This window comes from Acomys minous (genome assembly GCF_964271855.1).
Source record: "Acomys minous genome assembly, chromosome: 4".
Taxonomy (NCBI): domain Eukaryota; kingdom Metazoa; phylum Chordata; class Mammalia; order Rodentia; family Muridae; genus Acomys; species Acomys minous.
Genome location: NC_140486.1, coordinates 4346242 through 4374102, shown reverse-complemented (window position 1 = coordinate 4374102; position 27861 = coordinate 4346242). Strand labels below are relative to the sequence as shown.

General features: G+C 40.8%; 1 protein-coding gene across 3 annotated transcripts in view; it reads right to left on the bottom strand.

Annotated features, from left to right (window-relative positions):
- Window positions 1–24038, bottom strand: part of LOC311596319 (uncharacterized protein C18orf63) — a 34676-nt gene extending 10638 nt beyond the window's left edge. For 2 of the 3 annotated variants that reach the window (XM_084779557.1, XM_084779555.1), the window contains exons 1-11: window positions 23882–24038; window positions 22326–22497; window positions 21145–21223; window positions 19771–19827; window positions 16538–16649; window positions 15945–15986; window positions 14555–14631; window positions 9554–9663; window positions 4123–4219; window positions 3931–4016; window positions 2239–2422 (exon numbers count right to left, since the gene is read on the bottom strand). In XM_084779557.1, coding sequence (XP_084635683.1) covers window positions 2239–2422; window positions 3931–4016; window positions 4123–4219; window positions 9554–9663; window positions 14555–14631; window positions 15945–15986; window positions 16538–16649; window positions 19771–19827; window positions 21145–21223; window positions 22326–22459 — 978 coding nt within the window. In that variant the 5' untranslated portion in view covers window positions 22460–22497; window positions 23882–24038. The remainder of the gene's footprint in view (window positions 1–2238; window positions 2423–3930; window positions 4017–4122; window positions 4220–9553; window positions 9664–14554; window positions 14632–15944; window positions 15987–16537; window positions 16650–19770; window positions 19828–21144; window positions 21224–22325; window positions 22498–23881) is intronic. The other variant, XM_084779556.1, reaches the window with a different exon arrangement.
- Between the last annotated feature and the right edge of the window lie 3823 nt (window positions 24039–27861).

The window sequence follows — 27861 nt, the reverse complement described above, 5'->3', positions numbered from 1 at the left end:
ATTAAAGCAATCAAATGTTAAATATAAATATAACATAAGTACATATACCCTGTACTATTATTTAAATATTAAAGTATATTTGATGTAGGTCAGTAATATCTGTGGTTATACATATGTATACATGTGTAGGTATATCTAAGTGTATGTGTAAGCTGACAAGCTTAAATGAAATGTCTACGAGATGCACGGATCAATGAGAGCTAAGATGCTGCTTGGCTTCTGGTACAGGTCTATAATCCCAGCAGCTCAGAAGGCTAAAGTTGGAGGATCAAGGTCAACCTGGACAGCCTAGTGAGACCCTGTGTCAAGGAGTAATAGAGGGCTGTAGGTAAGGGTTCAATGGCAGAGTGCTTGCCTACTATGTCTGGGGTCCTAGGTTCACTTACCAAGTACACGCGCGCGCGCGCACACACACACACACACACACACACAAATGGCTAGATGCCTTTTTTTATATTTAAAAATATTTTTAAAATTAGTGTTCATAAATTAAAGCTGCTATTAAGATACATAATTAAGAGAAAGGCAGCAGTGTTGCAGGATGGCGGGGGATAAAGCACTCTATACAGCTGATGAAGAACTCACACCTAGCGTACTGTCAGAAACCTATAAATAAAAAGTGGTAGACAAGCCCTTCAAAACAGATATCCAAATAACCAATATACATAAATAATCAATAACATGAACATTAAAAGTACATGATAGTAAGCATATCTGCTGAAGTAAAGATTGATAATACTGTATATGAACAAGGGCAAAGAGCAACAGCAAGAGGCTCATAAACTGCCTCAAGCACTTTGGGAGATAGCCTGGCATATGTCCTAAACTTGGAAATACACTTACTGATTCTACATTCATGAGATTCATGTACACAATCCTAGGGGATGTGCATTAGAGTGTTCACTATCACGTTACTGCAAATAGCCCTAAAACAATCCAGCTGTCAGCCAGGTGTAGTAGCACACGCCTGCAATCCCAGCACTCAGGGAGGCAGAGGCAGGTGGAACTCTGTGAGTTCCAGGCCAGCCTGGTCTACAAAGGGAATCCGGGAGAGCCAAGGCTACACAGAGAAACCCTGTCTCAAAAATAAATAAATAAATAAATAAATATTTTTTAAAAAAGAATCCAGCTGTCAGTCAGTGGTATTCTGGAAAAATAAACTATGGCATAATCATCTAACTCCATGGAAATGACAGTGGATGACTATAACTTAGTGGAACAGCATGGATCAGCATCACAAACACTATTGTAAAGCAAAGAGTCAGGACAGAAACACAAACACAATGCTTTCATTTGCATAAAGTTCAAAACTGGACATAACTAAAGCCTAGTTTTTAATAATGTACACTAAGTAAAGACAAACAAAATCCCCAGGAAGTCGTGACATGGCTATGTGGCTCTCTGGACATGTGTTGGGGACAATAGGGAAGGTGAGAGCAGGGACTTGCATGTGATTACACGAACAATTATTCAGCAGCTGTGTGATGGCGAGAGGTTCACGTCCAGTCTTACTCCATCTTGTTAGCCATGTTTGGTTGATATCACTGGAAGCCTGCTGTTTTCTCAAGGGAAACGGAGGAGGAGTGGATGTGCTCGGGACGTATTACATGAGAACCAACAACAACAGCACCCACAAAAGCCAGATTCTAAAATGCAGGGGGCAAAGCCAGAAGTAACTCTCCTCCCCCTAAAACTTTCCAACCCTAGTAATATAAAAACTCAGGGTCTAACTTCAAATCATGTCTTCTTCCCTGTTCTACTAAGTCTGGGTGCAGCAGAATCCGACTGCCATTTCTCCTCCCACGTGTGCACCTGCAGGGAGCCACGCGTGTTGGTTTCCTAGTGAAGTCAATCCAGAGACAAACACTGGTGTATGCCTTCCTCCTGACAGGCTTCTGAGAAGTTCTCTCCTGACTCCACCTAGTGGGTAGCAGACACCCAACTTCCACAGAGCAAGCTTGCACCCACAGTTCAATCTGTGCAGGTGAACACTCCACAAAAGTCTCTCTCTAATCTCCAATAACACATCTAGATATGTATGAAACATATCAGACTCTATTGTGTACCAAGTAAGATGCAACAGCAACAGAGGGCAGGGCAAACGGTTAAGGAGCAGTAACAACAAATGGCCTTTGTGAGATGCTGGACTGAGGAGAGCTTGTGCGCTACCAAAGAATAAAGAGACCCAAGAAAGGGGTAGGCAGTGGCCAAACTGCATGAGATAAAAGTGAAGCCCACCTTTGTCTCTGCTCTGTTTAGCTCCTGTGTGTAGTAGCATGGCTTAGTTGTCATCTTTATGGGAAATCCACATAAATGCGGCAGTATAGACTTTAAATCCGAAAGAAAGCTTTTCAACACGCCATCCAAATCCACCCTAGGGAAAAACTGGATGGGCTGACTTCTGATGCAGCCGAGAGGGTACCTGAGCAAGGCTAAGGAACAGCATGAGGCTTTCTGTCCAAGAGACACAGCGGTTCTCATGTTCAGAAAGGTTATAATGTTGACAAGACAGATAAACGGCTTCTCTTTCATGTTATGTTCTACAGATGCCAAAGCTAAAAAGTATTCCTTCTATTTGATTTTTATTAAAAAATCATGTATGTGTGTGGGTGGCTTTGAATCATTGTGTCCTTGTTTTGTAAAAAGAACTGTAAGTAGGGTAGATTACAATAGCCCAGAAAAGATTTACAAGGAATGTGCCATCACCTGTACAGAGCCATAAAGACAAAAGTGCAGACAAGACAACAAAGTGCTCCTTCTTAAAAAAACAATGAAAAACTTGGCACAGAGAAGAAACACATTATCAATTATTTTCAAACTTCAAAAGCAGTCCTTCGAGGAAAGCAATCATTTTCCCTACTGCAAAATCTAAACACCTGGGACAGCGTCAGCATCTAATAAAAGGGAATTGCTGGTGAGTGTGGGCACAGGTTGACCTGCATTGTCTTGGTTAAGAGAGGACACTATTGCCCTTCCTTGTCTAAACCCCAGCCTGTTGGACTGTGAAAGCCATGCTAAGTAAGACTCAAGAGCTCTACCTAAACGCATGTGTTGGTATTTTAAAGCTGTGTTAAGAAAGCCATTTTCCTAAATCAATGCAGTAAGTTAAGTGCAACGCAAACCTAAAAAATAATCTTCCCAAAAGAAAGACCTCAGTAACTTTTAATTTAACCCTTTCAATAATAAGCAAAGAACACTGGGGGGAGCACTCAGCTAAGGAGAATACTATGATTGGTGTCACGTTCTATTAGGAAACACATATACATACTTTTTTTTTTTCTATTCTGAATTTTCTTTTCTTGTCTAAATTTTTGCAATAGTCCTAAAGGGAAAGTCCTTATAGGCTGGAATAGTGGTAATCCCAGCACTGAGGAAGTTGAGGCAGGAGGATGACCAGTTCAAGAATAGCCTGGGTTACACAAGACCTTATCTCAACCTCCTTCCTGTCACCAAAGTGGCTTCATATCAGAAACAATTAAGAACTGATAGGTTAAAAAAAAAAAAGAATTGATGGGTCTTTTATTAAAAGAGGAGAGTTCAGGAATGCAGCTAGGCTGGCAAAGTGAATGCTTATTCTGCAGTGAGTGCTGGGTTCAGGCCTACTCCAGCATACACTGGATGTGGTGCTGTATGCTATAATAACAGCACTAGAAAAGTGCAGGCAGGAGCATCAGAAATTCAAGAATAGCCTGGGATACATAGCAAGTTCCCAGCCAGCTTGGGCTGCATGAGACCTGTGTCCAAAATAAAACCACAACACCCAAAAGAAACAACCACGAAAATTCCTACTAATCTCAGCCTCTAAGCTAAATTAAAAACAACTGTGCAGGAAAAAATGGGTCCATTAAGTCCTGACATCATGGGGCATGAGCAAGGCTGCCTCAGGAGGAAGACAGAAAGCATCTGCTATCTCTAGTGTGCAAAGGATACGTGAAGGTCCTTTTGTTGATCGTTCTGAAGTAGATGCTACAGTATATTTTCATATCTCCACTATCGTCTGAAAGTTTATAGCCATACTGTAAATTAAGCACACGATATAAATCATTTTAGTGGGACTAGTCTTAGCTTATGTGGCAAGAAAACAGATCAAATAACATTTAGTGATACATGTTTGTTTCCTACCAGGTCATCCCAGTGCCTCTGGAAATCTTCAAAGGAATGAAAGGGGCAGCCGGGGGGTGCAGCATGAAGGATATTTATTATCTGCCCCATTTTCATGCTATGAAAAATGAGATTTGATACATCATGTCAATGCTTAAGTATAGTTCATTGTTAATTGAGAAATTACTGTGATTTAGAAAGAATTCCAAAAGACTTAGCAAGTATGGTACTATCCAAATGTAAATCACATCCTAATGACTTGCCCCTAGTTCCAAATGCAATCCCATTAAACCTTTTATCTTAAGATATAAACTTTAGATACAGTTATCATGCAGTGAAATATAAAAAGCTTGCCGGAAGCCTTAACCAACTCATACACACATTACTTCACACATGTGCATGTTTTGTGGTAAAATGTTTCCCCATGCCTGAGGTCACCATTGATCAGCATCTCCCTGGTCTGTCCAAAGCTCCAGCCTGCCCCTGGTAACTGCAATTATACTGTTTTTATGAGTCCAACTTGTTAGATGCTACATATAAGACAACACAGAATTCATCTCTCTGGATTATTTCACTTAATATAACATGTTTCAGGCTTATCATCCATATTGTCCCACACAACAGGATTGCATTAAGGCTGAATAGTATGTGCTACATTGTGTACACCAACCACATCTTATCTGTCCCACCTAGTTAAACACTTAGGCTGTCTCCACATTTTGGCTACTGTGAATAGTGTTACAGTGAATATGAGAGTGCAGAAATATCTTTAACATATTGATTTTGTTTCCTTTGGATATATAGCATATAATATATTATAACTAATGACCATATGATAATTATATTTTAAAATTCCATATACTCTTTGGAGAAATTTCCATGTTGTTTTCCATAATGTTTGTACTAATTTACATTCTCATGAACAGTATGCTGGCATTCCCTTTACATGTGACATTTTTTCTTTAAAATCGTAATGTTATATGTTTTCTTTTAGCATCACAAAATGGGGACCAAGTATTCAAATGCCTGAGCCTATGTGGGACAATTTCACTTAACCACTAACACATGCTGTTTTTATTGCTATTGTTGTGTAATATAACTTAAAAATTTGTATGGTAATCCTTCAAGCATTATTATTTTTCAAATCCAGGATCGTTGTCATTATCCATGGCTTTTTGTATTTTCACATGAAATTTAAAACTTTTGTAATATAGAGTTTGAGATTGCACTGAATCTGTAAACTGCTTCTGGTAGGACGGTCAGTTTAGCAGAATTAATTCTATGAATCCTTGAGCGTTCCATTTTCTAGTGATTTCTTCCATTTATTTCTTAAGAAGTTTAACTTTTTACTGTAGCTATACTGGGCTTTCTCCCCACCCCCACCCCATCTGTTTGTTTGAAGATATTGTGAATAGGCATGTTTATATGGGTCCTTTCTCAGCATGTTTGTTATTGGTATGAGGAAAGATGTTAATTTTTGTAAGTTACTTTTGTATCCTGTCACTTGCTGAAATTGTTATCATTTCTAATTTTCTGGTGTAATATTCAAGATCTCTTATATATAATATCATACTATCTGCAAACAGGGATAATTTAACTTCTTATTTGTATCCTTTTGATTCCTTTCTCTTGTCTTTATATTCTAGCTAGGGCTTCAAGTAGTATATGGAAAATGAATGGGGATAGAGGACATCTTTCTCTCATTCTTGATTTTTAATTCATTTGCTTTAAATTTTTTCTCCATTTAGGATGCTGGCTAGTGGGTTTGTCATATAGTTTTGTTATGTTGACATATGCTTCTTCAAGTCCTATTCTATTAGGATTTTTATCATCAAGGGATGTTGAATTTTGTCATAGGCTCTTTTTTTAAACACCTATTGATATTTTTTCTTTTTGATAATGCCATTTTAACACATGAGGTGATATCTCATTATGACTTTAATTTAGATTCCCCTATTGTTGTTGAAGGGTTTTTTTTTTTTTCAGGTACTCACTGGTCATCTAGATATCCTCTTTTGTCTATTTAAGTTGGGTGTAGTGGTACCTGCTTTTAACCCCAGCACTCAAAAGACAGAGGGAAGGCAGAATTCTGTAAGTTTAAAGTCTAATTACAATTCTAGGACACACAGGGCTGCAGAGTGAAATCCTGTCTTGAAGAAGGGTGAGACCCTATCAAGAGGAGGAGGAGCAAGAGGAGGAGGAGGGAAGAAGAGAAGGAGAAGGAAGGAGGAGGAGGAAGAAGAAGAGGAGGAGCAGGAAGAGGAGGGCTGATGTCTCTTTTTTGTTGACTTAAAAATCAAAGAAACTTGTATCTTTACTACTGAATTGAGTTCTTGTTATGTCTGCCCTGATGTAGATGGAATGTTTGCTCCCTCCTAAATTTAATTAACATTGTAACACCTTTAAGTTAATTAGGCTGTGAAGGTTCTGCTCACAAAGAGTACATTGATGCAATTATTTCAGGCTTGAGTTCCTTATAAAATAGAGATCTTGGACTTTTTGTGTGTCTTTCTGGCCCTCACTTATCCTATACACCATGGGATGATGCAACAAAAAAACTCTTACCAGAGACTTAATGTGCTGGCACTTTGATCTCAGACTTCCTAGCCTCCAGACCTCTATGAGAAATCAGTTTGTATTGCTTATAAATTACCCAGTACTTGGCATTCTATTATAGAAGCACAAAATATTCTTATAGAATTGTGCTTCAGAAGTACTTTCTCCTATTTTCTTTGGTATGCAAAACCCCTTTTAGTTTGATGCAGTTCTACTGATCCATTTCTACTTTTGTAGTACAATGTTTCAGGCAATACACAAAAAGGCTATCCCTAGATGAAAGTCATGTAGTTTTTCAGCATAGCATTAAATTTTTGTATAAAGTAAGAAATAAGGGTCTAATTTAATTCTTCTACATGTGGATATACATTTTTCCCAGTACCATTTTGAAAAAGATCATCTTGTCTATCTTTTCTTCATGGTAATTTTTCTGAAAATCACTTGGTTATAAATACACATTTACTTACAGACTTGCTGTTCTGTTCTCTGTCTATATGTCTGCTCATATGCCAGTATCATAATGAAAGTTTGTAGGTAAGGTTGAAATCATAGTGTGATTCCTCCAAGATTGCTATAGCTCCTTGGGTCTTTTTAGTTCTACATGAAATTATTTTTCCCTATTGTTTGAAGAATGGCATATTTTGGTAAAGATTACCAAAGATTCTGGTATTGTGGATATTTTACCAATTTTAATTCTTCTAATCCATGACTGAGTTCTCTTTCCAATTATTTGTGTCTTCCTCAATTCCTTTTAAAACTGTTTTGTAATTTTAACATTCACTTCTTTGGTTGAATTTATTCTATAACTTCTTTTTGGTAGATACTTTGAGTGAGATTGTTTTATTAATTTCTTCTTTAAATAGTTCCTTGTTGAAGTACAGAAATGCAGCTAGCTTATTTCTCGTTGATGGTGGTTTGCGACAGTCTTGCTATGTAATCCAGGTTTGTCCAGGTTTGTCGTGAACTTACTATCCATCTGCCTCAACCTCCCACATTCTGGAATTACAGGTGTGCACCAGACACTTTGGATTTTTATAAGCTGATTCTGTAGCATGCAACTTTTTGAATTACTTCTCAGTTCTAGGTTTTGATGGGGTCCTTAAGGTTTTCTGTTTTTAACATCACATCTTTGGCCAGTAGCGGCAGTTTACCCTCTTCCTTTGCAGTTACAGTGCTTTTGATTTTCCTCTGTCCTAAGTGCACAGGCTTCTTTTTATATTTAATATTTTATTTAGCTTTAATCTATGTGCATTTGTGTGAAAGTGTCAGATCTTGGAGTTACAGGCAGTTGTGAGCTGCCATGTTGGTGCTGGGAATTGAACCCAGGTCCTTTGGAAGAGCAGGCAGTGCTCTTAACCACTGAGCCATCTCTCCAGCCCCAGGGCTTCTATTACTATGCTGAGTAGAAGTTGTGAAACTGAAATTCTTGTCTTGTTCCTGATCTTAATGAAAAGCTTCCAAACTTTCACCATTAAAAATGACCTTACAATGTATTTATTATGTGTGATTTTTACTTGTATTAAGCATAATAACTAAAATGGTGAGGAAAACTGAGTTGAACAGCTACAGACAATGTGCCAATAACACACTCAAAACAAGCACAGAGTTCCCATCCGCAAGGATGCCTGGTGCTTGTTAAGATTGTTAAGAGATAAGTGAGTCAGAATCATGCCCTTCCCCTTCAATATTTTACCATGTGTAAGCTCTTAATTTTCCTGAGCAAGTTAAAACATCTTCTAAATAGTTTTTTTCTGTATCATAAATGAATCATTTTTTTCTGATGGTAATACAAACAAAATCAGTTTATGTTAAATTATAATAAATCATTATTAGGTAAAATTCATAGATTTTGGTATTAGGATTGCTGTGGAAGCAGATCCAGCTGGGTGTGGTGACACAGCCTGTGATCCCAGCACTCAGGAGGCAGAGGCAGAGGCAGGTGGATCGCTGTGAGTTCAAGGCCAGCCTGGTCTAGCAGATCCAGCTGGGTGTGGTGACACAGCCTGTGATCCCAGCACTCAGGAGGCAGAGGCAGGTGGATCACTGTGACTTTGAGGCCAGCCTAGTCTACAGAGTGAGCTCCAGGAAGCTAAGGCTACACAGAGAAACCCATCTCAAAAAACAAAAAAATTTAAAAAGGAGATCCAACAAAAATGTAAATGCAAAATAAATTATTTTAGTAATTCAAAAGGGAAAAGTTATAGCATTTGTTACTATAATAAAACTGTTCCAGTACTTTCATTTTTGTTTTTATGTATATAAGTGTTTTGCCTACATGAATGTATGAGCAGCACCTGTGTGCCTGGTAAAGAGGCCAGAAGATTGCAGATCCTCTGGAAGTTGTTACAAGCAGTTGCAAGCCGCCACATGGGTGCTGAGAACTGAACTGGGGTCCTCTGCATGAGCAGCAGGTGTCCCTCACTACCAAGCACCTCCCCAGCACTGCCCCAGTACTTTACAGTGCCATAATTGTATTTGGAAGTTCAGAGCAATGTGTAGCTGTGAACACAATGCTAAGGAAGCAAAATATACACCTCATTGTATTTTGAATCCACCTGCGATGGTTACACGTCATGGTCAACTCAGTTGGATTTAGAATGACTAAGAGATTGCTGAGGGGCACTTCTAGCAGTCTCTGTGAAGACCCTAGAAAGGACTGACAGCTCTCCCTAAATGTGGGGGACCCAGACACAATGAAGAGGAACATATAAAGTGTGGTATGCACTGGCCTTCTCCATTTCTGCTTCTTGGCCTTGATGACATAAACTATCCTGTCCCTCGGTCACTTACAGAACATGATGTTTTGAACCATCTAAAACTGTAAAGCCAAGTAAACCTTCCCTCCCTTAAGTGCATCTGTAAGATATTAGCATCACAATACGTCCTAAAACCTTACCTTGGCAAAACATAGCACCAGTTGTTTAAAATGGAATGTCTCTCGATGACAGCACTCTGATTGGTATGAAAATCCTCTATAATGTGCTGAGAAATATCAAACTCCTGTAGCTTTTAATTGAAATAAGATTTCAATATGTAAGTCCTCAAAGAATTTGCCACAAAGAGAAACATTAAAACAATCCACACTGACGATGGCTTGTAAATGTCTTGGTGAGTTACGCCCTTCTGAGTGCTGTATATGCACACTTTACACAACCGCAGCAGTTTCCGCACAAACTACTTCTCCACTGCACAGGAGGCAGAAACACAAGTTGTTTTCCCTTCCATCTTCCAAACCCTAACTATTAGTTTATGTTCAATTCAATCAATTTGATTATGTTAATATGTAGAAGCTGAATCCCTTCTAAAGGAAAGTATTTATATTCTGTGTGTATCTGTTTGTATATGTGGAGGTGTGTGCATGTGTTAGTGGAGGGCAGAAGACAGCCTTGGGAGTCATTCTTTAGGAATGTATCCCCTTTTTTGAGACAGGATCTCACTGCTCTGGACTCTGGCAGAGAGCCTAAGGGTCTGCTTGTCTGTCACTCCAGTTCTGGAATCACAAGTTCACACCACAATGTGTGTGCACGCATGGGAGCTGACTGCCTAGGGAGGCCAGAGGAGGGTGTAGATGTCCTTCAGCCGGGATTATAAGTGTTGTGAGCAACCTGATGAGTCTTGAGAACTAAATTCAGTTTTCTGGAAAAGCAATACATGCTCTTAGCTTCTGAGCCATCTCTTTAGCCTCAAGAGGTAAACATGTTGTGATGTACTGTGCTTGAGAAGGCTGTTACCCAAGCTATGCAATGAAAAAATATGAAGTTAGGAAGAAGGAAAGAAGGAAGAAAAGAATAAATAAATAGACAAATATGGCCAGGGTAGAGCCATGAATGTCACCATATACTGGCACGAGGTAGAATGACAGGCTTGAGAGAAAACAGAATCTAAAACCAAATTCTAAAGGTAGACATTAAAGGAGATGTTCAGAATTTGTGGGTTCTCACATGTACCTAACTTTATAGCTACTTGTCGACACTACACAGGCTCAAGCCAATTGCTGGGGGATTTCCACTATGCCTGTGTGCCTATGTTGGTCCTAACTTTATAGCTACTTGTCGACACTACAGAGGCTCAAGCCAATTGCTGGGGGATTTCCACTATACCTATATGCCTATGTTGGTCCTCACCAACCCAGATTATTCTAAACACTACGGAATTAGTCACCTGTCAACATACATCTCAAGAGACTGCTAACCATTGTATTTACTCACTTCAGAAATATTTACAAAGCATCACCATGCAACTGAAATCAAACTGACAAGAAGTACTAATAAATAAATAACTATTCTACCTAACAACAACCTAAAAAACTTGGACCTAGTTTTCTAAGCAATGTTGAGATCTCAGAGATATTTAGGTTGGGAAGCTTTGATTTAGAAATAGAAATCTGTTCACACTGTGAAGAAACAGGCAACACAGAGGAAAAAAACACCAGAAACAAGGCCTATGTGGAGATTAGTTGAGTGCTTGAGACAAAAGTGCAGGTCTAAATCAGAATAGTGGAAGTGGAGAAGAGGTCATTACACAGACCAAGGCAGGTAACAAATTAGTTAGTGGATGTGAAAAAGAACAGTACCACAGTAGCAATGAAGTCTCTACGGAGATAACTTACTGTCTCTTGATGACAAAATAGGAAATGCAAAGGAAGAACAGATGTGGGCTGGGGAGGGTGACAGACATTCACTTTAGGTATCATAAGTCTGGGTGTGTGGTGGTTTAAGAGAGAACATCTCCCATAAGCTCAGACCTGTGAATTCTTGGTCATCAGTAGGTCATACTGATTGGGTAGGTTTAGGGGGTGTGACTTTGTTGGGGGGAAGATGTCATTGAGGGTATGCTTTGAGGTCTGAAAGCCTTCTAATTGTTTCCAGTTTGCGCTCTTCGCTTTGTGTTTGTGGTTCAATATGTGGCTTTCTGCCGGTGACCTGCTACCTCTGCTGTGGGAAGCAGATGAAGTCTTGAGTGAATGTGGTGTTAACATGGGGCATAGTCATGTCAAGGACTCCAACGCCTCAGACACAGGGCATAGCAAACCTTTCCTGAGTGAGGCTCAGAGGCATCACAAAGCCTTCATCTGGTCCAAATACAAATATTTACAAACAATTGACCAGTATATGCAGAAACTATCAACCACTGCTTTCTCCTCAGGGCTGAGTGAAGCCTGAAACTGTTCCCTTACAGAGGCCTCCTACTGAGCCTGGAAACTAAGAGCATTTAATACATCTGGATCAAGGACGTGGGCTTATGGTATACAGCTGAACAAGGAGGTAGGTTAGGGGAAAATAAGTAGATTGCTCATGGTGGAACTCTTATTAAATGAAGATCTGAGAATTTTAATGTGAGTTTAAGCCAACTCTGAATATTTTAGGTGTGCAAATAGTAATGAGTGTTTTGTGAATGTTCTCATCTTTATGCTGACTTTTCTTCTTTGGAAAAAACACTTTGTTCATGGACATAATGATCCACGATAAATAGTTTTATCTGTAGAATAAACACGAATTTGTTTCCAGGTGCTTATTAAATCCTCAGGCAACAGTTTGATATCACACGTTACCTCTCTGGAACATGCTCCTCGGGCAGTTATGGATTCAACTACAATTGGGATGTATCAACTTGTGGCAGTTGATACATATAAATTTTTATCTAGATATTTACATGAGTTTTAGGAAAATAGTAGTTTAACACAGTGTAAAATTGGAGAAATTTCTATTATTGAGGAAAACATATGGATTTTTTAAATCACAAAAGCAGGGGCTGACATACCATTTCTTATAAGAAGTCATGATAAACTATCTTAAAGAGTTATGTAAACAAGATCAGAGCTCAGTGTTTAGGAAACTACTAGAATTTCTACTTACAAGACTGGACTTTAAGCGCTGAGTTACTAATGAATCAGAAGCTAGTCCCGGGCGCCACCCCAGCTTCATTTACTACACGTTTTACTGTAGCGTGTGAACTTAGATGAAAGAAAAGTTGGAAAGACAAGGCCCTTTGCTCTAAAACTTCCCAGCATAACGATACATTTGTATAATAAACACTATGAACTAAGAGAGATGACCCTTGAGAGTTTCAAAGTCTTGATGAACTAGGAGATGAACCAGGGGCACAGGTCTTGAGAGCTCAGAGAACAGTTTGAGCCAAGACTGGAGAGAGTGTAGGACTATGCTGCCTTGGAGAAACAACCGACATGAGCTATAGGAAGCAGTGATGGTAGAGGAGACCACATATGAGGAAAGTTTGATCAGACTGATGAGGACCTCATCCATCATACGAAGCAGCTGGGATTTCTTTATATAGTCAACGGAGAACATAGCACATGTTAAACAAGGGGAAGAGATGTATACAGGACAAGCTGGAGTGGGGAGTGTGGCACCTAGCAACAACATCTGTCACCCCATTAATCATCAGGATTGATTAGACTGACGAAGTTGGCTAGGCAGGTGCCTCCTTCCTCCCTCACACATACAGCTTTATGCTGGGTTGAAAAGAACCACCTTTCCTGTAGAGGAGAACCTGTCTTCAGGGTATGAGTAGCTGTTCTCCCTCAAGAGAGCCTTCAGACAAGCTCTTAACTCTGCACCACTGACACTTTGTGTGGGATAATTCTTTGCTGGGTAGAGGTGGGATTTGTTCTGCATACAGTAAAGCATTCAGAAGCATTCCTTGCTTCTGCCAGTTAGGTGCTAGTAACAAAAATCACACCCTTCTTCCCTACACCCTGGTAACCCAAACCAGCCTCTAGGTATTGTTGAATGTCTCATGGAAAGCAAAAACATTTATTTCCTCCTCCATCCCTTTCTGTCACTGAGGAACCAGTGGCACCATGTACAGACAACAGGTCAGAGCGATCACTGATGCACAGGGCTCTATGCCAGATGCTATGGGAATTAGTAAAACACAAGACAAAGACAGAAAGCATGTTGTATAAAAGAGATGTAGCCAGGCGGTGGTGGTGCACACCTTTAATCCCAGCACTTGAGAGGCAGAGGCAGGTGGATCTCTGTGAATTCAAGGCCAGCCTGGTCTACAGAGTGAGTTCCAGGACAGCCAGAGCTATTATACAGAGAGACCCTATTTCAACAAACCAAATTAATAAATAAAATTAAGCTAAAAAGAGATGTAAAAATGCAAGCAGAATGCCAAGAGCAAAAGATAAGCATATTTACAATGAGATAAAACTGTATTTTTTAATGTTTCAAGGTAAAAAAGTAGCAGAAATTGGTACTGAGGCAAGGTAAAGTAGTGACATTGTGAGTGTGTCTAAAGATAGTTTTAACAGGAACAATATGACGATACTGGGGGAACAACATGGGCATGTCAAGGATTTAGCAGGATGCATTTTATTTATTATTATATTTTAAGCTGGGCATGGGGTCTTATGCCTACAGTCCTAGTACTCAGGTGGTGTAGGTACAAGGACAGCTACAAGTTTAAGGCCAGCCAGGCAGATACCAACTGCTAACCAGCCTGAGCTATAAAGTGAGATGCTGTTTCAAAACACCAGATGCAAACAAACACATAACAACAAACAACCATTAAGCTCTTTTAAACATTAGCACAAAATAGCGGGCTTCATTACGACATTAGTGTGTACATTTGTGATGTGCACTTTGTTCACAGCCGTCCCATTGTTCTCCCGTGTTCACCCTGCACTCCTGCTAGTTCCCTCCCATGCCTTCTCCTTCCAAATAGTTCTCCTTCTGCTTTCAAATATGTACGTGTATGTGTGCACACATGTATATCTTACATATGACAGAAAACATTGCATGTGTTTGGCAACAAAACTTCCTATCAGCTTCCATGTTAAAAACTAAAGTCGAATAGCATGTTAGTAATAATAACATGTGTTTATTAAGTATATAGTAAATATAGGAACTTAGAGAAACCAAATATTTTGTACCTCAGGTGGTGGCAATCTGATAGTGTAGACTTCTATACTTAGACAAACTTGCGTTTCTGTTACATTGATGTCTAATGCTGAAAAAGAATTACCATGGATTTTCTGAAATTAGTGCTCCATGCCATCAAATGAGGCATTTTAGAAACACACAGCACTTTATTCAACTTACACACTAAGAACAGCTTCTTATACATATTGTAAAGCTGAGATAATGAACCATAGGCTTGACAGCCTTTCACTCCTAAGACAAAGATATGAAACAATGTGGATACATGTGGGGGGAGGGTCCTTCAGCAGGACGGCAGTAAGAAAAACAGTACTTCCTACAGCGTGTAGTACACTTGATAAATATTTTCTGCAAATCTGACACGTATTACTAACTTCCAGTGAGATCTCACCAGGCTTCTGACCTGACTAAAGCGGTGCTGCCCTGTCAGTGACGAGGCCCTGGGGAGAAGACATCATCTGAGGAGAGTGTGGGGAGCAAGGATGTAGACACCATTACTTTGTGAGCTGGGGGCCAGCTGTGTTTACTTTGTAAAGCTTTATCGAGTATACACTTAAAATTCCTGAGTTTTTTCTAAGTACATTTAAACAAAAGTAAAAACAAGCATCTAACAGAAACTGAAGAAACTTGTCTTTCTAAATTGTTGTCTTGAATCTCTAGCTAAGATTGAAGCTAAATTTAGGTGACAAACTCATTCATCCAGAATGAGATCAAAGTGACTGCTCCTGTCTGACTAAAACACAGAGCTAGTGCCAGACAGGACACACAGCTCCACAGGACAGGTGGCTCTGCTCCAGCAGTTGGGAATTATAGGTGAGGGTCTGACAACTATGTCCAAATGATGCGAAACCTACCACATCTGGTTAATAATGCCTACTGGAAGCTTACGAGCCATCTGTCTGCTACCTCAGCACTGATATTTAGGAACACACACACCTACAGTGCAACTATGTGAGCAATAAACAATTAAATAGCATGTTATAATAAGGTATATCTTTGAGATCATTCATGTTCCTCCAGATAATACTTTCAGTAGAAAAATAATATTCTAATAAAGCCACGCTTTAACATGGGGAACACAAATTTTGATAATATAATTTTGAAAAATATATTCAAACACTTGCAGAATTAAATATCTTTATAATCATTTTCTTAAGTAGAGAAATTAAAATACACCTTGCCTCTCAACTAAGTGAATTTTTTCTCAAGTAGATATAAAGTTTGAATAAGCAGTAACTTCCTGGGTGAAATTCTGATTGTAATTATGTCTTAGCATCTCCTGACACATGGTGATCACCAAGACTGTAACAACCCAACACTGGTTTTTAAACAACTGTCAGTCATAGTAATGCTTTGTTTATTGTGTTACATACTTTTACTTACCAACAGCACTTTGCTTTCCCATATGAGAAAGGAAATCTTTTCCTTAAAAAAATTCACAGGATATACCACATTATTATAATTCAGAAATAATCATTATGTATAAATATAACCATTTAAAGTATCAAGGCTATGAAAATTATAAAATAAATATATAATGACAGTTCACATAAAAAATATAATCACTCAAAAAGTATCTCTCCACTGAGAAGGACCAAAATACCCAATTCTTCCTTCAAAAAATTATCTCTTGCTAGAAGATACTTAGAAAACTGTCAGACTTCAGCAAAAATTTCAAGAGGGCCCTTTGGGTCCAACAATACTGAGAATCTGTGTTTATTTTATCAAATACTTCTCAAGTTTCAAGTTCATTCTCAAGTATCAAGTGTTACAATAATAAAAGCATTTGAAAGCAGCATCAACAGGCCTCTATGGTAAATTCACATAAGGAGATGACAGTGGTGTTATTGTGGCTTGTCTGAGTATGTTAAAAATTGGAGCTAAAAACTCTTCTCTAAAAGTAAGATAGATAGCTTCAAACTAAAAACAGACAGTCTACGTCATAAAGTCCCAAAGACTGGCCAACACAAAGTCACCTTGTACCAAGAGATGACCTGTTTTATTCCAGGCTGGAGCAAGTCTAGCAGTGAGTGAATATGAAAGGCAGTTTTGAAGAATCACAGGAATTACTCTTTGTGGAGCCTCCATCTAAAACATTAAAGAAAAGATGGGCAAATAAATAACAATTGCTATGTATCCACAAGCTCAGATAACACCTACAGTGTCAGGCCAACATGCAATAAACTGAGCAATTCTAGATAGAAAGTACAGTTGCTCCTAAGCTAGTACTGTTTAGTTACAAGGCTAGAGAACCACAGCCATGCTCAGCTTGGAGGTGCTGCTGGGCAGTGCTCCACGCCACCTTTTCCTGCTCATGCTCAAGCCTAAACTCGGGAGCTGTGCTGGGTCTTCAGCCCTGAGTCCTGATCCACACAGAGGAACTCAAGCAACAGAGACATTGTTCCTTCTGTTCCCTGTAGTTTAGCATTAGAAATGGCTAAGTGCAAAATCACACGTGCAAGCCAATGTATACCTTCTGAGTCAGAGTTACTCTTTAATATTAAAGCTTTCATTGCTCACTCCCAAGTAACAGGAATCATTGACGTCTCTTTTAAAAACTGGGCAAGTTATTTGAAACAATGGTTCCTGAAATACTGGACAGCATAAACAAATGTGAGTTATTCTCTATAGAAAAAAGACAACAAGGTGAGCCCTGGGAATTTACAGAGCTGGTCTTGTTGGCTTTTCTTCTATAGAGGGCACCCGTCAGGTTAGTGTGTAAAGGGTGTTCCAGCTGTGCTCACTGGAGAAGCAATGGTCTTCATGAGCTGAAGAGATAGAATTGAGTGTTCACAGGGAGTCTAAGCAGCTAGAAAGTGCTGTAGGGGGCAGCGCTGCAGGGAGCAGGCTGCAGATCAGTAGAGTGTTCCCTGCGCTTCTGCTGAGCAAGGATTAACACACAGATGCGAGGAAACCCTGAAGGTTAGAAGGAAAATCAAGGTTGTTTTCTTTTAAAACCTTGAATACAATCCAGAAAAATGTGCAGTGGGATCTGTAAGAAAGAAAAGTAGAAGAGTGAAAGAGCGCAGAATTGTCTCCCAGTATTAATCACTGGTAAATCAACATTTATAAGCAGAGATTTTGATACTCTGATCCCAATAACTAACATAAACAGAAAAGAAAAATGTAGTAGAATTATCACTGTCAACCAATGAGACTCATTTAACATTTATAGGATATGTGATACAATAAGACCAGAATACATACTCTTGTCAAGATGACAAGGGACATTTACTAAATCTATAATAGATTATACTCTGGACCTTTAAAAAAAATCTCAATTAAAAAAAAAAGTTAAAGCTTTATGAAACATCTTTCTAAATAAAAATTGAATGAGAAAGCAGCAGAAAGCTGTCTCCAAACCCCCATGTGGAAACCACGCAGCCTATCTGTAACAGGTATTAGGGAGCATTTATACCTGAGGTCACAGGGGACAGCCACCTAGAGAACATGTATAACACTAAGCACTAGAGAATACGAGGTTCCCAACTCAGTGGCCTCAGTGACCACCTTAAGTAGAAGAAAGGAAATACTGTATCAGTGAGATACAAAGTGGTAAAACAATAGAGAAAAGTCAGTGAAGCCACACCCCCTCTCCTTAATGCTATCAACAATTGTCAACTCTCTAGCTAGACTGATCAGAGAGTACGAAAAAGAAAACAACAAGAACAACAAAAACTGGAAAAGATTGTATATGTAACCAATGGTAAAAATAAGAAAGGAGACATCACTTCAGATTTTGCACCAAAAGAAAATAGACAACTAAAGCAACTTTATTAAAATGAATTTGAGAGTGTAGATGAAAAGAACACATCCTTGAAAGAAATAACTTAATACTTAAGTTATTAAATTCAAATACTTAATAGCTCTATTCCCTGTTAACCTTACAGTTGAACTTCCTCAAAATCTAAGCTCCAGATATCCCTATGGATGAGACTCATGAAACATTTAGGAGAGCCGGGCATGGTGGTGCACGCCTTTTATCCCAGTACTCGGGAGGCAGAGGCAGGCAGATCGCTGTGAGTTCAAGGCCAGCCTGGTCTACAAAGAGAGTTCCAGGACAGCCAGGGCTACACAGAGAAACCCTGTCTCAAAAGACGAAAGCTACACAGTGAAATCTTGTCTTGAGAAAAACAAACAAACAAAAACAAAACAACAGCAACAACATTTAGGGGAGAAACAGCAAAGTTAGACATGACTTCTTTGAAAGGGATATTATTTTTACCAGATGGTTTTCAATGGTAAGGGTCTTAGCTGACCCACAGCCACTATGGCTCGTCTTAATGGTCAAATAGACTGACTTGAAAAGCGCTGAAGGCATGAGTAAACCTTCTGGGCATGTGTGCGAGGGTTTCTAGAATGAGCAGCCGAGGGATAGGACCCACGGTGCATGTGGCAGTGCTGGGCTCACAGGCTGCAGCTGAGACCAGCTTGAAAGAAGAGAGGACAAAGTAGGAACCGAGAGTGCTCCCACCTGGGTGACACGGTGCTCTGTGACTTCACCAGTGTGCTCGGCCCTCTGAAGCTGTGATGGGCTGCCCAACCTCACAGCAACTTTCTCCCTTTAAAGAAGCTCACCATATAGAACACAATCTATAATTGTGTTTCTCTACATATTGGCTATCTGATTGTGGCAGTAACACCATCTCTCAGGATTTCACTTTTTCCCCTGTGTAAAAATGTAGAAAGACCACTCATTCCTCTTTGTCCTTCAGTGTGCACAGCATAACTGTGGGGGAAATCCCGAGGTCTTCCCATGCTAACAGTAACTTGTGAGAAGGGAACTCCAGACTTTGCTGGTTGGCTGTGCTGGTAAGGTTTTGGCTATTTGTTTGTTTATTTTTGGCAACTGTTCATAAACTAGGGTCATTGGAAAAGAGGGAACCTCGACTGAGAAAATGCCTTCATCAGATTAGCCTCCAGGCAAGTCTGTGGATCATTTTTTACAATTAATGATTGCCATTGGAGGGCCCAGCCCAGCCCTTGGCAGGTGGCCCTGCGTTGTGTGAGTCGCACTGCAGGCCTGTACGCAGCTGTCCTCTGCTGACGGTGCGTGTGAACAGAAGGAGAAGCCAGAGAAGCCCTTCTCTCCCCGAAGTTGCTATTTGGTCACGACGTTTTATCAGAGCAACAGAAAGGAAACTAGGACACTGATAAAAGAAGTAGAATACACAACCGATATAACATCTATGTTATTTTAAATACATACCTTTGCTCTGTGGTTTTCAATGTAAGGACTGAGTCTCCCGGATTTAAAAAATGGTATCTATAAGACAAAGTCCACATTTGTAAAAAGGACTTAACATAGATATATAACAAAATATTGTTAGACATAAATATTTTAAGCAAAATACAATAGAGGGCATGCATTCTGCCTATTGTTATATGTTTCTACTCTCTATCCATTTGAAGAAAGATGCTGTGATAACCACTTTTCCCCTGAAACAGGATCTGTAACAGGTACAGAGGTCAAGGTACCTGCCTCATATAGGAATGATCTCCAATCCATATAAAAGAAAAGGAAAATAAATTTCATATAAGTAGGTATTTAACACCTTTTACAGATACAAGACATACTTAGCAGGAATGTGGAAAATGGACCTACAAAGAAGTTTAAATGTAAGTTTTTAAAAAGACTATCATTTTTATCTTACTAGACATTATTTTGCTGAAGACACAGTATCAAAATGGCTTCTATGTGCATTTGTAGCCGTAGATCAGTGCAGCACGCAGTCCTCACCAGACAAGCTTCCTCATGTGGTAGAGCCGGTCAGTGTGCAGAGTAGGGGCCAATGAGTGTTTCGGTCCTAAGCGGGATACTACACTGTACTCCCTACACCCAAGGCTCGCGGACATCACAGAGGAGGGGCAGCCAGAAAGACTAAGAGCCAGGTCAGGGCGGCTGCTGTTGGGTAGTTTCTTCTGGGTGTGGTGAATTCACAGCAGTTGTGTCAGTGAAGACAATCAACATGCCAGCATGGCTGGGGTGGGGTGCAGGAGACACAAGGCCTACTAGCTGAGCAGCTATTGAGACTGGTGACTACTAGGGAAGAGAGTGTGCTTTCTTTAGAGACATGGCAACTGCCAGGTGACCGCAGAGTAGACAACCACCCCCATGTATGGATGTATGGGCAGCGCTAATTAGGGTCAGTGAATTATTCTATTTTAAGAAGGTATGAAGTTGGGAAGAGGAAGGGGCTATATCTGGAAGGATGTGGAGGGGGAAAGTGAGGGGAGAAAGTGATAGAAATAAATTGTATGTATATATGATATTCTTACAGAATAATAAAAAGTTGATTTACTGAGACGAGAAACTTGAGTATAACGAAAATGCTGACAAAAGGCATTAAAACCCATCCTATCTCAGACAGTGTACCGTAACATGTTATGTTCACACTACTGGTCTTTATCTCAGCATTTATGCCAGGTAAAGTTAAGTGTTAATTTAGAATAACAGGCAGATTTAAGCATCAGGCACATCAAACTAAACTACAGGGTGGTTAGTCCTCGTAAGCCATCTTTAAGTCCTGATACCACGCTTGCATTGTTTGTCAATATGCTTCCAATAAGCAGTCATACTAACCGACATCACTACCCAAATTTGGTTTAATATTCCAGGCACGGGTGCTGTAAGAATGTCTTCATGTAGAAGTAGCAGCTGCCTGTGGAGAAGAGACACGTTATTTTCACATTGGACTTGTCTACTTCTGCACTTGCATGTTGCCGGCCTCTTGGGGACAGTCGGCACTCTCACTTTCTGCCCGTCTTCTTACTTTTCTGAGGGGTCAGAGGTGATCTGTAATAATTACACCCAACCAGGGAGGGCACAGACTTCCTGATGGGTGCACTCCCAGACCGTCTTCCTCATTCTGCTACTAGCATTTTGTTCTGTCTCTGAACCACCTTACTGTATCGTTCAGGACGCCTTTAACTTGAGAGCCTCACTCCTCAGCCCCCACGCTGCAGCCAGCTGGCGCCTAGAAATCTTACAGGTCTTATTCTTCTCCAGGATATTCATATAAATATATAACCGTGTCTTGAGTCCTTCTTTGAGGACATCTGACAAAGAGACTAGAACACACGAGGAGTCCTTAGTAATCAGCCTGCAGCTGAGCTGTCCCTTAAAGATTGTCTTGGGTCAGGTTGTTTCAAGATAATTCTTAGACAAGTATTTGTCATTGTCATGTTTTGGTGTGAACCTTCAGAAATTACATTAATCTTTTAGTATCTTTAAGTGTCTTGTAAAGAGTAGATAGCAAATATGCATTACTTCGTATCTCTAAGTTTTGCGGCGCCTCACTTAATTCATGGATAAAGTCTTATAGAGAATTAAAATGTACTTTTATTTTATGTGTGTAAGTGTTTTCCCTGCATGAATGTCTATGTAAGGGTGTTGGATCCCACAGAACAGGAGTGACAGACAGCTGTGAACTGCTATGAGGGTGCTGGGAACTGAACCTAGGTCCTCTGGAAGAGCAGCCACTGCTCTTAACTGCTGAGCCATCTCTCCAGCCCCAAGAATTTAAAAAAAAATTAAAGCACACACAAGTTCACAAATATAAAAGCTCAACAGTGAGCTATTTACCTCAAGTATTTTAAGTCTCTCTTTAAATGTAATTGAACATACTTGGGTTCTTTGCTTTCAAAGTATATATACAGACTTATAAATGTTTATAAATTTGTAAATATTTTGAAGAATCCTTCTAAAGTAGCTATAATGAGATTTTTAAAGTTTGCAAACTTAGTTAGAAGACACACTTTCACCTGCACATCTTCATCTGCATGCTCCTCATGTCTACTTCTGCCACCCCACTACTCAACAGTATCTGGACAGCGCAGAGTTTGTGTAAATCTGGAAGTATGACAAAGAACAGAGACTGCTGCCTGGACTCATTCATATTTTCTTGTTGACTATGACGTGTTCCAGCAACCAGACCTACAAACACAAACAACAGTAAAAAAAAAAAACCATACATAAACAGTTTAGCCACAAGGTTTCAATACTAACTCAGCAGATATTTGATGTCATGTTATAATAAGAAAACAAAAGTAAGTTAGTAAACTTTAGCCACATAAACACCACCGTTTCCCTTTTATGGTTTCCTTCCTACTCAGCTTTATTACGATACTGTTCACTTACAATTGTCCAGGGAGTATACAGTTCATTGCTTTATTTTAAAACTACATTCATGGACTCATGAACCTATTCATGCAATAAATTAAAACACTTTCATCACCTCTCCCAAGACTCTAAATCTTCAGTCCTACAACACAAATTGAATGGGTATTTTAAGTACTACTACTACTAATCATCATCACCACCACCACCATCATCATCAACCCCAATTTGTTAACCACCTAAGTCTTTTCTAGGTACTTGCTATATATCTGCCACGTTGTGTTTAATAATTTCATTTACAGATCCTGGCTATCCTTAAAGTTTTATTTTCAGAAAAACAAAATCTTTGCTCTCACATAATTAAAAAAAAAGTATAGCCCACTATTTTAGATTCTCTCTATAAACCCCTTCAAAGTTAAAGACTATATTATTTTTTACTTCTTTACATGAAAGAAAATGTTACCCGGGGATCTGTAACTGTAAAGTCGATTTCATTTCCAACAAATTTCTTGGCTTTAAACTTCTACTTGGGGCGCATTTTAAAGCTGCTAATTCGCTTTCTGCCTTTGAAGTATCTCACGCACTACAGGAAACTGGAATGTAAATGCAGGCTAGGCTGTAGAAGGTACTAGAAGGTTCACAAACCCATCAGTGGGAGGCGACCTGGACTGCAGAATGCTACACTTAACACAAACACATTTGCCCCGGAGTCTGAAGTGTGGGCGGGCCTTAGTCTGATCCACAGCAGTCAAATGCATTTGCGTTTTCATTGGAGGAATGCTCGCCGTGACCTTTGGCCTGGACACATCTAGCTCACTCAAACCACAGTATCTGAAATGTGCTTCAGCCATATTTTAGTGCTGGATTCGCTTATGCTTTCTACGAGCCTTCAGAATAATTTCCTTTCCCTCTTTAGGCTGCACTTCCCCAGTGACAGCACTATCACTGGGTGATTTCTAGAAATTTAAATTTTAAAAGGTGATTCTAGTAATTTCTAATGCCCCCTCCTGACTCCCCCTTTTTCTTTTCTTTCTTTCTTTCTTTCTTTCTTTCTTTCTTTCTTTCTTTCTTTCTTTCTAATCGAAACATGTGAGTTTTTAACAGTATAATAACTTTTTTTTTCTGGCCCTAGGGCTCGCGCTGTTCAACCCTGGGGTCTTTGGTGCGGTCCTTTCCCCTCGAGGGGCCCTTCCCGACGCACCTTCCTGCGGGCGGCGAGGGCGGCCAGGCCCGCGTGGAGCCTGCGCCCAGTCAGAGCCCGTCCTGTCCTCCCGCTGGTCCCCCGGCGCTGACGGGACCCTACGCTCCAGGCAAGCCTCGCGCTCTCCTCAGACCCAGCTCCTGTCAAGTTCCGCGCCCCAACTCCCATCAGGCCCTGCGCTCCCGCTGTCCTCACTCCCATCAGGCCTTGCGCTCCAGCCGGCCTCACTCCCATCAGGCCCTGCGCCTTGCGCTCGGTGGAGTCACGTGCTGTCTCTGCTCCAGCCTCGTGCTCCTGACCATCCCGCCGCCGCGTTGGGCCCGGAGCCGCAGCCAGCTCCCTCCCTGCAGGGTCCGCCCTGGGGTCAGGCCCAGCATGCCGAGGCCTCCGTGCCGCCCGCATCCCTGCCAGGCCTAGCCGGGCCTCTCGGTTGCCAGCACACCACACGGCCGCCCGTTCTTCACCGAGTGCTTCGGTGCCTCTCAGCGTCGTCGGTCCCCCGCGAAACACTTGCGTGCCGCCCCGGCACTACCCAAGGGTGCTCCCCACCAAAGTCACGGTTTGCTTAGCCTAAGAGTGTGCGGTGCCCGGGTCAGCGCCAAAAGATGGCTGTGAGGGCGCGGGCCCCACAGGGGAGTGGACGGCGGGCTGTTTACAGGACACGGTTCTGCTCGGATTCTCTTTGCTCCTCGCAGCCTCTCGAGCGCCTTTGTGATGACGAAGTCCTAACAAGCTTGAAACACGCTCCTCTTATAAGCACCTGGCAGAGACTTATTAAGCACATTCCGCACTCATCAGCTCTCCTAGGAGCCGGTAAGCAAACAGTATTTCTGTCCGGAAGAATTTCCCCCGAGTAGGAAAAATTAGTAACACCGGAGTGAACTCCTTCTTGTCACACCCAGAGAAGACGACGAGAGTGGGCAAGAGTGGGGGAGTTGTTGTTCCTGATAAGATCTTTTGCAAGACTCCAAAGAGCTTTCTCACAGATTCACAGATTTCTGTGACAAAGTTTACTTCTAACATTCTTAAGTTTCAAACAATTCAGACAAGATGTGCTTATCAGAATTCATGCTCAGAAAAAAAAGAATCCTCCACCAGCGAGCTCACCCTAACTGCTGATTAAGGCCTCCAATACTAATGAATTTTGTGCACAAACAACTCACCGGAGGTTCTTGCCTTTTGCCATCCAATATTCTTTCTCCTCAAGCTTCTGGAATATACAGATAGTTCATCGTGGTGCTGCAACTGAGTGGAGGAGAGTGTCTCTGAAGACTTTAGTGAGGCCTTGTTTATAAATAAATGGTAGTTTTCTAAGCAAAGCGGAACAATGCAATGGTGATGGGTTTGCCTTTGAGGATTGCTTAGACAATCCCCTAGCTTCTGGCCTGGGTGACCCCGTCATCGCTCTACTTCCTGGGACTGTCAGGGATCCTGAACACCCTGCATAGTTAAAAATCTGAAATTCTCCTATTCATATTGTTTTAATATTGTTGAAGGAGTCTCTGTGACCACATGGCCAGCAGAGTGACAAGCTGAAGTGGTAAGAAGGCAGTTTAATTCAGCACGACTCAGTAGCTGGTGTTAGTTCAAACTTCTGGAGTCTGACCACGAATAATTTATTTTAGAAATACTTAAGCACAGTACAATTTGGTGAAAACTTACTCTGATGATAATTAATTTTATGATCATAACAGAATATTCATAAATCTTTTTCATTCTTTGTAACGTCCATAAAAGTAGGTTCTAAGATTGACTGAGAAAAACAAGCTTACCATAAGGGGAGCATCCAGTACAAGAAAAGTCTCTACTCACAAAGATGGAGCAACAGTCAGTAGGCTAGTAAACACATTTGCTCCCAGCCTCTTGGGTGGATAATGGGTATAGCTTTCCTTTCTTTAAGAAACAACCCTGGGGCTGGAGAGATGGCTCAGAGGTTAAGGGTGCTGACTGCTCCTCCAGAGGTCCTGAGTTCAATTCCCAGCAACCACATGGTGGCTCACAACCATCTATAATGTGATCTGATGCCCTCTCTGGCCTGCGGGGGTAAAAGCAGGCAGAGCACTGTATACATACTAAATAAATCTTAAAAAAAGAAAAAAGAAAAGCAAAAGAAAGGAAGAAGAAGGAACAACCCTGTGCGCTTAACATCCCAGGTTCCCGTAGTGCTTACATATGTGTGAGCACAAACCCTCCTACAGCTTTTGCTGAAAACAAAAGAGTTGTAAAATAAATTTAGTATTTAAACCATTACCTTAAAATTTTTATTGTTCTTATTGCTCTACTTCTTTTTCAAGAGGGACGCACAGGCAAAGGTGCCAAAGATTGTTCTTAAGGTTTGAAAATGAAATGTTCACCATTGACTCATGTGTAGTTGGTCCCCAGCTATGATGTAAACTTTACTATTGTAAGCCTACCTGGAGGCAGCAGAATGTGTGGGGCCATGATTTTGGAAGTAACACCTGGCCCTCAGTTCTTTCCTCTACGTTTGAATTTCTTGTGAGCTGAGAAACCTGCCACAAGCTCCCATCCTATGGTTTGGACCAAGTGTGTGGGACCAAATGACCACGTACTGACCTCTCTGAAACTGTGAGCTAAAATCAGTAACTCTCCTCCTCCATGTATTTATGTATTTGGTTATTTGGTTGCAACTTTGCAAAGTTAACTAATGTAATGAATTTATATGGGATATCCTGCATATAATTAGCTTGCCATTGTCTGAAGTTACTGTGATAAATGGCTCTAGTCGTCAATGAACTCCAGATGCTTTTTAAGAGTTGTTTATTTTTGAGATTATGTTTTAATTACAATGTTTCTCCTCTCCCTCCCTCTAAACCATTCCATCTATTTTTCATTAATTGTTAATAGGACCACACACACACATACACACACACACACACATACACACATACACACACACACACATACACACACACACACACGCACACAGACACACACACACACACACATACACACATACACACATACACACACACATACACATACACACACATACACACACACACACGCACACAGACACACACACATACACACACACACATACACACACACATACACACACAGGCAAACACACACACACATACACACACACACACAGACACACACACATAGACACACACATACACACACACACATACACACACGCACACAGACACACACACACACATAGACACACACAGACACACACACACACACATACACACACACAGACACACACAGACATACACATACATACACACACACACACACACACACCTCCTTTTTCAGTCCATATAATGGTACTTGTATGCCTGGTTTCAGGATGACTGTTTGGAAGTGACAGCTGATCGGTCTGCTCTTCACTAGGGAGAACTGCGTCTCCGGATACTTTCCGGAGCCTTATGGGCAGACACAACAGGCTAATGCACTCCATTCCACACTGCTCCTGGAAGAATCTCAGCAGCTTTGTTGCTGTTTATGAACAGTCATGGGAGAAAACAACTTCAGCCCATAGAAAGATGTTTTATTTTTAAATGAATCTCTATTTGAGAAAATTTGGGAATTACCTCTGCCAGATGGATAACTGTTGGCATAAAGCTAAGTATGCGCAAGAGACAGAGAGAGGTGTTTTCCGGGAAGGAAAAGCTGGCCTACCTTACCGTGTTGTTCAGAAGGCACATACAGGGTAGGTGTCCTACCTTACCGTATTACTCAGGAGGCACAGATACAGGGTAGAGGCCCTACCTTACGGTGTTGCTCAGGAGGCACAGATACAGGGTAGGGGCCCTACCTTACGGTGTTGCTCAGGAGGCACAGATACAGGGTAGGGGTCCTACCTTACGGTGTTGCTCAGGAGGCACAGATACAGGGTAGGGGCCCTACCTTACGGTGTTGCTCAGGAGGCACAGATACAGGGTAGGGGCCCTACCTTACTGTGTTACTCAGGAGGCACAGATACAGGGTAGGGGTCTTACCGTGTTGCT